This window comes from Astyanax mexicanus, chromosome 5 (genome assembly GCF_023375975.1).
Source record: "Astyanax mexicanus isolate ESR-SI-001 chromosome 5, AstMex3_surface, whole genome shotgun sequence".
In the NCBI taxonomy this organism is placed as follows: Eukaryota; Metazoa; Chordata; class Actinopteri; order Characiformes; family Acestrorhamphidae; genus Astyanax; species Astyanax mexicanus.
In genome coordinates, this window is record NC_064412.1 from 42,010,527 (window position 1) to 42,021,847 (window position 11,321).

The 11,321-nt window shown below is 35.2% G+C and overlaps 1 protein-coding gene across 1 annotated transcript in view; it reads left to right on the forward strand.

Annotated features, from left to right (window-relative positions):
- The window catches only part of asic4b (acid-sensing (proton-gated) ion channel family member 4b), a 120,066-nt gene extending 119,021 nt beyond the window's left edge, over positions 1-1,045 (forward strand). Inside the window, exon 10 of the mRNA XM_022675491.2 lies at positions 315-1,045. Within this exon, the coding sequence (XP_022531212.2) occupies positions 315-422 (108 nt within the window). The 3' untranslated portion in view covers positions 423-1,045. The remainder of the gene's footprint in view (positions 1-314) is intronic.
- Positions 1,046-11,321: the final 10,276 nt, after the last annotated feature.

Sequence of the window (11,321 nt, forward strand, 5' to 3'; positions counted from 1 at the left end):
TGGTATTAGTTTTAGAAGACTGTGTTTGTCTATTGTTGTGATTTAGATGAAAATCAGAACATATTTAATAACCAATTTATGCAGCAATCCCAAAGGGTTCACATACTTTTTCTTGCAACTGTATTTATATTTTATTGTTTGCTGAGTCATTATGGTATATTCATTGTAGAATGATAGGGATTTATTTTTTTTTAATCAAAAGGCAGCAACATAACATGTGGAAAGGTGAAAGGGTCTAAAGACTTGCTGGAACAATGCTGGTCACAGTTATCATTTTATGACTGCGTCCTCTGGTGTGATCTGTTTTTCAACAGGACAGTAAGGACGTGACGATGGTTCAAGCTCATGGCGTATATTCATCTTCAATTTTACCAAACCACCACCTCACACAGCCAGTTGTACAGCAGGACTTTGCTTGCTAGAAGCTGTTTGGTCGTGGTCATCTCACTATCTACAATAATTTATCACTGGATTTTAGACTCCTGGATGGGACCACGCACTTGAACTGTAGGCTACGTATGTCTATGTCTGTCACCTATAAAAGCTACAGCCAAAGTCAACCTTATGAAGACCGTATTCCGCTGAATGCCTCCTTTCATAGGGTGGGTGGCATGTGTCCAAGTCTCGGTGCGACTGGCTCAAACTGGCTTTACATCACAAAAACAGTGGTTATTAGCATCATCCTGCATTCGCACCAGTGGAACATGCTCACACTGAGCCCCACATACGCTGGTACATCACACACCAGCGGGTAGACACCGCATCGTCCTTTCCTGACACAAGATTTTTAGTGAGACTTTTCTTGGGGACCAAGAATCAATAAAAAAAAAAAACTTCAGCACATGACTGTGTTCACCTGCAATACCTCACACAAGCCTCACCATCACATATTACTTTTCTCACCTGCTGGCAGATGACGAACAAAGACTGCTACAGTGGTGTCACATGAACTTTATAAAAAGACCATTTTTCCTCACTTTGTAGGAATATAAGAATATGATGTAATATGTATGTAAACACTGTTAATATTAAACTGTACCATTCACTCTTTAGACCATAGCCCTTTAGTCCATTAACAGAAACTAATCTGTGAAATTTTGAATTTTGTTTTGAATGTTTGTGTGAATTTCATTTTCACGCACCTTTCATTCATTATAACTAACTAAATGCAGTTAAATGTATGCACAGCTTGAGTGGGTGGAGCCAAGCTAAAACATTTTAGTCTTTATAAATTAAAGTTAAGTTTGAAGTTCTAAGAAGGGTTTCGGTTTGAATGGATGTAGCTAAACTGAAACATTTATAGTCTTTATAACTTAAAGTTAAGTTAAAAATTCTAATAAGGGTTTTGGTTTGAACGGGTGGAGCTAAACTAAAACATTTTTAGTCTTTATAAATTAAGGTTAAGTTAAAAATTCTAAGAAGGGTTTTGGTTTGAACGGGTGGAGCTAAACTAAAACATTTTTAGTCTTTATAAATTAAGGTTAAGTTAAAAATTCTAAGAAGGGTTTCGGTTTAAATGGGTGGGGCTAAACTGAAACATTTATAGTGTTTATAACTTAAAGTTAAGTTAAAAATTCTAAGAAGGGTTTCGGTTTAAATGGGTGGAGCTAAACTGAAACATTTTTAGTCTTTATAACTTAAAGTTAAGTTTAAAATTCTAAGAAGGGCTTCGGTTTAAATGGGTGGAGCCAAACTAAAACATTTTTAGTCTTTATAACTTGAAGATAAGTTAAATATTCTAAGAAGGGTTTCAGTTTGAGTAGGTGGGGCCAAACTAAAACATTTTTAGTCTTTATAACCTGAGGTTAAGTTTGAAGTTCTAAGAAAGGTTTTGGTTTGAACGGGTGGAGCTAAAATAAAACATTTTTAGTCTTTATAACTTGAAGATAAGTTTAAAATTCTAAGAAGGGGTTTGGTTTGAATGGGTGGAGCTAAGCTAAAACATTTTAGTCTTTATAAATTAAAGTTAAGTTTGAAGTTCTAAGAAGGGTTTCGGTTTGAATGGGTGGAGCTAAACTAAAACATATTTAGTATAACTTGAAGTTAATTTTTTTTATTTATTTATTCATTTATCCCCGAAGTTAATAGAAGCTAACATAAACTGCTTTCCAAACTCTAGGCTGCTATGTCATAGAAATCTGTTCTAAACTGTTCTAAACAAGAAAATTCCATTTGGAACCATATTGAAAATGTTATTGATGAATTTTCTACGTGTGTACTTTGCTGAGAAAAAAGGGAATAATAGAAAATGATCACAGTTCTACATTGACTATTGCAGAAGAAAGAACAGCAGCGTTAAGCTACATTTTCACTCGTGTTTTAATCAAAGGAAAAAGCTACTGACATTTTCTGAATACAGCAATATTTCAGTGAAACACACTTACCAGAGTTTCTGCAGTCAAAATGTACAAATTCAGCTGAAAACCTCTGCTATGCTAAACCTCTGCTATGCTAATCGTGAGGCAAACAATAAAGCGAGAGTTAAACTGAACTCCCTATTAAGCCCTGTGTTTCCTCTGGTTCAGTCTAAAATTAGATTAAAAAGAAACTTTACATAAACGTTAATTCATTGTCAGTGAGGACTGTCAGCAGCATGTCTCGGTGAGTAGTTTCATGTAGAAATACGACACTGTGTCTCTGTGCTAGCTGCAGAGTTCATGCTGCGTGCTAATGTTGCTAATGTTTACATGGACTGGGCTGGGTTTTTCTCCTCCAGAATAAAGCTCAGTAAGCTCTGGCTTCTTTATTATGTCTGTTCAGAGATGTGATGGGGTTTGGATCATACAGAAAACCACTGCTGTGTAAATTGCTGAATTATTAGCCAGATTCTGACATCTGAATAATTAACTTTGCTGCTGCTAGCTGTGCTGCATGCTCTGTTAAACAGTGCAGGCAGAAGTTTAATAATGCCTCTATTTAGAGCCGTACCTGAGGAAGAAACACCTCTGAAAAAGGTCTGTGGCACCATAAACATTGGGCAAAAATGAGCAGAGGTAATTTTACAAAAAGCTTTTAGAATTACAAATGATTTCTGTGAGAAAATGTAAAACCAAGTTATTGTCACAGTAAAACCAGACATTCGCACAAGATGTCACCACAAAGCCTCATTACATTTTTCCATGTATATGACCAAAAAGCTACAGAGAATATGAGTCATTCAAAGACAGTCCTACCAGGAATCCACCCCCAGTCTCAGCTGTAGCCTAGACTAATGTTGCAGTTCAGTCCCTCTCTTCCACATTGAAGAAATGTTAATTACAATTTCTGTATCAATGGGAGAAACCCATTCACACCAAAGTCCACCCATTCACACCAAAGTAACATAGAATTTTCTTTTTTTTTATTATTATAACTTTAGGTCTGCCCATTCACACTTATGCCAATAGAATGCTTTTGAATGAGGCACAGTACAGCCTATACAAACAGAATTATTTACATATATCAGTCTTAAAGAAACAGTACACTCTAAAAAACAGAGGTACGATATGAGTACTTTTTTGTACTCGAAGGTACACTCTTTATAATTGTACCCTCAAAGGTACAATATTGGTCTTTACAGGGTCAGATTTGTTCCCTCTGAAGTACAAAGTCATTTCTAACAGCAATAAGTACAAATTTGTACCATTTAACCAGACAAAAGGTACATTCAGTATTCTGTATCACTGTACTAATAAACAATATATATTTAAATTGCACATTTTTTTATTTGAAAGCCAGACAATTTTGTATCATCAAGTTTTTGAGCCATATTCAGTTGATGATAATGTTTATAATCTTTATGATCTTTACTGCCACAAAAACCATGGGTACAAAAAAGGACTTTCACTGAAAGGTACTTTTTTGTGCCTCAATATAAGGTACAGCCCCAGCGACAAGCTTTGTACTCTTTTAAGTACAAATCTGTACTTATATTTCTTAGAGTGTAAGAGCATTCTAATGCACACAGAAAGGCTGGAAAATGGTCACCTAAGTAAAGAATAAATGTTAAAACCACACAAATATTACAACCCCAATTTACAAAAAGTTAGGATAGCATGACAAAAATCTAAATGACAAAGAAAAGGCAGTGTTTCTTAGATTTCCTTTGACCTTAGTTTGTTTGTTCAGTTCAAAACCATAAACAATGATGTGCTTTAAAATAGGTGATGCACACTGGTGATTGTATCGTGATCAGACTTATGCATTAAAAATCATGCTGCTACTCCATCAGCAGCCGGAGTCAGAGAGAGCACAATTAGCCATTATCTCTCTGGGTGGGTAGATGGCGCTCTCTCACCACATCACTCCCAACATGAGTACAGGCATCTGTTAGCTGATGGATCAGTTGAGTCAGTTGCTGTATTGTCTTCTGGGACCTAATGCTACATCAGCAGCAACTGGAAAAGAGGTGGAGTCTGACTAAACATGTATCAGAGGAGGCATGTGCTAGTCTTCACTCTTCGGGTGTTGGGGGAAATTCCTAGCGACAGGGGGAGTCTTTATGAGTAGGTGAGGTAAGTTAATCAAACAAAACATGAAAAAAAAATTTCTTGGGTTTATAATGACTTTAATCAAACAGTTAAGTTAAAGTTAGATAGAAGGTAGAGCTGGAGGACACAATGCAAAATATAATGATAAACTCTTTTTGGCCTGCCGTCCACACGAAAACGGAATTTTAGGTCAATAAAAACTGAGCCTTTTGAAAAACACCTTCCAATGTGCAGTTTTGTTTAGTGAGTGTGATCCTGAAATGGATTAATAACATGTTAACAGATTAATTACATTTTTCTCTCATACTACTGAACACAGCGGAGGTGCCAAAATGTGCTGCATTCAGTTTTTTTTGGAACAAACAAAACTAATTATTTTTAATATTTATACTATTATTTATAATATTAATGTAATGCATTTCATTTGTTGACAGGTTGCTTGGGTCGTGGATGGTGGGTGATGGGGTGCACAGCGCTCGTGACTCACCGTACACCTAACTTATCGATTATTAAATTAGTTGCCAACTATTTTAATAGTCGATTTTAATCAATTTGTTGTCGCGACCCTACTACAATTGTTAGTTCTCTTCTTCAACATGTGTTTTGTAGGAGGTACGATCGCATTCTACTGACCTGCCATGTTCATTTTAGCTTTTTTGAGTGGTAACACAAACAAAAAACTTTTTTTTCATAAAATATCTGGATTCTTACTAAGCCCTACTAAGTCCTGTTTGACACATATTTGTGCCTAATTGAAGGCTCACCATCCCTTTTAGTGAGTAAATAACTACTTTATTTCTCTTTTAAACTCTAAAAAGACAGTGTCAGACAGTGAAAAAAAATGTTAAGAAGTCCTGTTATAAGCAGTTTTAGTTAAGCTCACGATTTCTTGCTGCACTTGTTAGAAATGGCCATGTTCTCGGTGGCTGCTGTGCTCCCCACACCTCACACTTTCTAACATCCTCCCAGTTCATCTTTCTCTCACAGAGCTCAGAAAAACCCCAGTATTCTGTTCCAGAACCGACCGACGCGGCAGCAGTGCTTCTGTGTTGGCGGAGTGTTCGGTTAAATCATATTATGTTACTTTTCCATTGTCTCAGTCTTCTTGGAATGGAACAATAGCCTACAGGGCCTGTCTCTGAGAGCCAAATGTGGATCACAGCTGCTGGGAAAATCACTGTATGGTCAAAATGAACATCACTGCAATCATCTCCATTTAAATGGAAAAGTATTCAAGTTTTTCTATAACCAAGGACATGTTAAAGTCACTGACTCCATTTTATAGAGAACACGCATTAAATATATTGATGAATAAAAATATATAAATGAAAAAAATGTGTGTTGAATGAGTATTATTTTTGTGCTTCATATTTAATGACCTTTCTTAATTTAAAGAGGATCACCAAGTGAACTTAAAATTAACATTATGATGAACATGAATAATATATATTTTAATATCATGTAGATATTTTGTTCACACTGGTGTTGTTTTATGGGTCAGTTTGACCCCAGGCTGTTTTATATGTATAAAACATAAGAAATATTAATATTTTACACACATTTGTATTGGACTATTAAACTCACTCGCTATATTGTTACTAACATGCAATTTTCTTCTTCTTCAAAAAAAATAAAATTAATAATAAAAATTAATAATAAGAATAAATAAGATCACTCTGCTTAATGCCCTAATGTAACAGCACCATACCTGTGGTAATGCCAGAAATTATAGAACTGACCACTGATTCTTCAACATAGAAACATATGACGCATAAACACTGATAACATGTTTAATTATGATAATTTCCTGGAGCTTTACATTCAAATTAACCCTAAGGATTACAGGTTAAAGGTTGTTTTAGGAGTTTAAATCCTGGATCATGCTGATTTTGCATCAGCAGTCTGAGTCTGAGAGAGCACAATTGGCCGTGTTCTCTCTGGGATGGTTTGATAGCATTTCCTCCACGTATCACTCCTATTGTGATATGATGCGTCAGTGCTGGGTAGCTGGGAATTTTCTCTGAGCACAATGTGATGCTGCATTTGAGGCAGCTGGAAAAGAGGCAGGGACTTCGCATGTAAAGGAGGAATTGTGCATCTGTCCTCCTGACCCTCCTAGTGTCGGGAGCTTAGGATATTGGGAGCCACAGTGGTTAAACTAGCCTAGGTAAATCGTGGAACAAATTGGGTAAATAAATTAAGACATTTATGGAATTTAAAGTGTCAGTACATATTATTTTGTTTCTAAACTGAAAGCAGAAGCATTTCTGAGTGGAGAAGGGATAAAATATTGTGTTTATTGGTACCAGTGTGCTGGAATGATTATCCTTTCTAAGCCTAATATATTCATTTTAAAAACTGGGGTGTAGGATCACTTTTTTGCAGGAGTTCTTCTGGCCACGTCACATGTCTTTACAGCCTCTAAAAGAGGATATAGCCCAGTTTTACTGAACGCGAGCACCTGGTGGAGCAATGGAGACTTCAGAAGAGGAAGCCCAGAGCTCAGTAGCACATTCACTCATAGTAAAAAGCAAGTGTGTAGTTAAAGTGAAGTTTCTGACTGAGCGCGCTCTCTCTCTTTGACTGAGCATAACCTGGAATCGGATAGCCGCATTACACACGGACAGTTTAAAATGATTCTTCTGCATGCTCAGTGCAATAACCCATTCTCCCCAGAGAGGGCCATAAATACCAAAACTTACGAACATCAGCTTTAAAAAGAATTCTGTTGATAGAAAGGCTTCTTATGTCCCACATGCCACTTAATAACTACAATATGAAACATGACTGATGCCTAGAATAGTTTTTTAATCCATTTTTTATTAATTCATTTTTATTAATTTATAGTATAAAAAACTATATTGTTTAAAATTTAATTATTTTTTTACCAATAATGTTATTATTCTAGCATTTTAAGAAGACACTGGCCAATCGACTAGTGATTACATATTTGTCAAGCATAATATTGCTATATTTTGACCCATTTCCTGCAATTGGTGAATTCCTTCAGATTGAATTCAAATGCCAATACAAACAAAGAGAAATCTAAAAATAATAATAATAAATAGTGATTTTTTTAAATTTGCATTGAATAATGCATTTATAAAGTATTTTTATATTTATGAACAGCTTATGCCATCACTTACAACATATGACATTGTATGAAATGGGATTGTATTGATATAACATGAATAAATGTTGATTTAAAATAAAATTAAAGTTAGTGTTAGATCAGCAGAAGTACATACATGCTCTACATTGTAAAACCTGTGAGAAAATGTACCAAAGACGTTTTGGAAATTTGTATTTGCTTTTACTACCACCTAGTGACTGTTATCAGAACTACAAAAACACAAAAGTGGGAAATTATATATTTTAAATAACGAATAAAATTAATCTCCATTCTCAAACTCATTGTCTAAAATATGAATGTATTGTCCATGATTAAATAATTATTCTTGAATATTATTTCTAACATAAAAACCCTTTAATGTTAACATATCGTGCAGCTTCTACTGAAGTCAGAAAAAAGGAATAATGTGGATACACATCATTTGTGGCACATAAGACAGGTCTATACTGCAAGCTTGTGATAGATTGATAAAATAGCAGCATAATTATCCAATTATACCTCCTAAAAGAGCAAATGTTTTGCTTAATAATAGTACAGGAGAACTTATACTGCTTGTACACAAGTGTGTTTACACAAGTGTAAACACACAGAGCTGAAGTTAAGCAAAATAATTGTGCTGTTTATTGCAAGAAGTAGATAATGCAATAATCATGCAATAATCCTCAGAAAAGACAGATAATTAGGTGTATGTTTACTTAACAAGGTTTTGTGCACAGTTGGGATGCTGACTGCTCTGATGTGCTTGGAGCAGATGCAGTTCATTGCTAGTAATCCTAAAATTGAAGATTACCAGACAGAAAATAACTAGCTACCCCACATATTTTTGTGGTATCCACAGTAGTCCCAGACTGAAAATGTTGCTACCGCCGCATTGGGCGATATTCACTTTTATCACACTATCACACTACCGTGTCAAAACATTACGGCAGTGTACAATGTTACTGGGAGAAGTGATTCGCGTAAACAGTGCAAGACCTGTGTTTACGTGGCTACAAAACCATTCATTTCTGGGTTAATTTTAAACTGCCACAATAAACATGTACAAAGTTTATTTTGGTGTGTAGTGAACACTACAAACATTTCAGTCAGTCCTACTGTAAATGCAGAGGTGGAAAGTAACGAATTACATTTACTCAAGTTGCTGTAATTGAGTAGATTTTATGCGTAATTTGTCATTTTTAAAGTAGTTTTTAAAATAGGTAATTTTACTTTTACTCAAGTACATTTTGACACAAGTAATTTACTTTGCTACATTGGAAAACTCCCCATTACTGAGTAAAAAATAAAATGCTGGGAATAAAAAAACAACTGTCTGAATTACAATAATAATAATTGGCACGGATGTGCCGGGGCACAGATGCTAACACGTGGAATAACAAGGCACTAACGTCCTCATGCAGTACAAAATGTGCCCCGCCCGACAGAGCTGTCAGCTTTCAAAACTTCCACATCAAACCTGCGAAAGCATGTGGTGGTAAGTATTTTTATCATTAAACAATCTGCTTAAATGTTAAAAAAAACATGTAAATAGCAGTTAAAGCATAGCAATGGGAAGTTAAAATATAACAATGAACTGTAAAACTATAAAAACACGGTTTATAGTCACATATATAACCATAACTTTTTAACAGTAAAGAAAAAAAATGGATGATAGAAACCTTGTTGCCACTTGTTCTTGAAAATGTTTTATGGGGGTCTGAACAAATACTGCCTGAAAGATCCAAATTATTATGTGGAATAATAGGTCAATTTAAAACAAATTGATTTACGATTTGTTGTACTTTTTTACATCAAATAAATAAAAGTAACTATGTAACGTTTACTCAAAGTACATTTTAAATTGAGTTCTTATTTACTTTTACTCCAGTAGATTTTTAGATGGGTACTTTTACTTTTATTTGAGTAGAATTTAAGCAAAGTAAAGGTACTTTCACTTAATTAAAATTTTTCTGTACTTTTTCCACCTCTGAGTAAATGTTCAACCATCAGTCTGACAATAAAAATGTTTAGCACAGCTAATCAGAGGACTTCACTTCCACCTAGCATTGCTCTCGTTCTGTTCACCACAGGACACACTCAATCTGACTGAAACACTAAGAGTTAACTGTTTAGATGAGTATAATAGAGCAACAGACAAAATGCATGAATTAGTTTATTTAGTTTTTTGGTGGGTTCTGTAGCTCACTTGCTAAGCTAGCCTCTAGTACAGGTACACAGAGTATCATACAGCTTGGTACAGCAGTTTTTAAATAACTAATCTGAGGTGGGATTTTAGCACTAACATGATTTTTAAATGGTTGAAATAGCTTCACACTGAGCGCTCTCTCTCTCTCTCTCTCTCTCTCTCTCTCTCTCTCTCTCCATGTTAAGATGTTCTTAATGCTAAGATTGTTTTGGGTAACTGGGCCCTGAATACTGATGATAAGAACTTGTCTTAGAGAGTGGAGTCTTCGTAACATTAGCTAAAAGGTTAACACCACAGCACAGTGATGTTACACTAATAAGGCTTCAATCACACAAGTTTAAAAGCTAAAGTTTCAAACCTGCGCACACAGTCGAGTGAATTATCTTAGGAGTGTTTTGAGGCACACCTTGCAGACTCTTATCTCCCAACGCGAACCAGCCACTTTAGCTCTGCTCGGCTAATGCTAACCAACCACCCTATTTCAACTCACTAACCCCAACCGGCCACTTTAGCTCAGCTCGGCTAACGCTAACCAATGACTTTACCTCAGCTCATTAACTCTAACTGGCCACCTTACCTCAGTTTGGCTAACGCTAACTAGTTACTTTAGCTCAGCTCGGCTAACAATAATTCAGCTAAAGGAGAGCAGCTGCCCTTCAAAAACATTCCTGTTTATAATTTTAAAACTTTAGAACATAGTTTGCTGTAGCACAACCACTAATAAACACAGTGTTTGCATTTATGTAACCTTTTGTGTTGATCTTGTAAATACGACGCTACTGGCATGTTTTAAAGGAATTATTAGTGGGGACTACGTAAAATTCATAATATCAGATACTAGCTAGTGTAAAACTCTTCTATTGATTTTGTGAGTATTTAATAAAATTCTAAATAAAAGTTCAAAATATCCATTAATTAATTTATCCACTGTTTACCTTCACAGGATTCCGCTTTTTCTGGGTCCCAGTGGTGGTGTGGTACTAAATCAGTTGTAAATGATAACAATATTATTATGTGTTGCGGTGCTAAAATGTGTGAATAGTGTGTAGATGACAACTGATTTGGTTAGTGTGGGGTATTGTAATGCACGTGTCAGGTGTGGTTGCTGTAATGAGAAAATGGCAAATTCTGTATTTAGGTACTTTACATTGTAATAATTTAAACATGAAATGATTTCTTACAATTGTATTGTATTATTTATTATCACTGATGACAGCTATCTGGATATACTTTTCATAGACACTGAAAGGTACTACTTTCCCACAGGCCAAGTTCTCTTGTATTATTCTGTAACGTCATTAATTGTCTGAGGTAAGATAATACTGTTGTACTTTAATGTGGCAATTTGTTTTAAATAAACTGTAAAAAAGATTCTGTTGCCTCTTCCTTTTCAAACACTGCACACTTTTCAGGTGTAAAGGTGTCCCAAATATTCAAAGTTGAGCCATTGGAATTAGTTTAGAGTACTATTTGAATAGTGTAATTTCAGATCATTATGAAGAAATGGGGGAAATAAAATTAAAAACTCGATTTG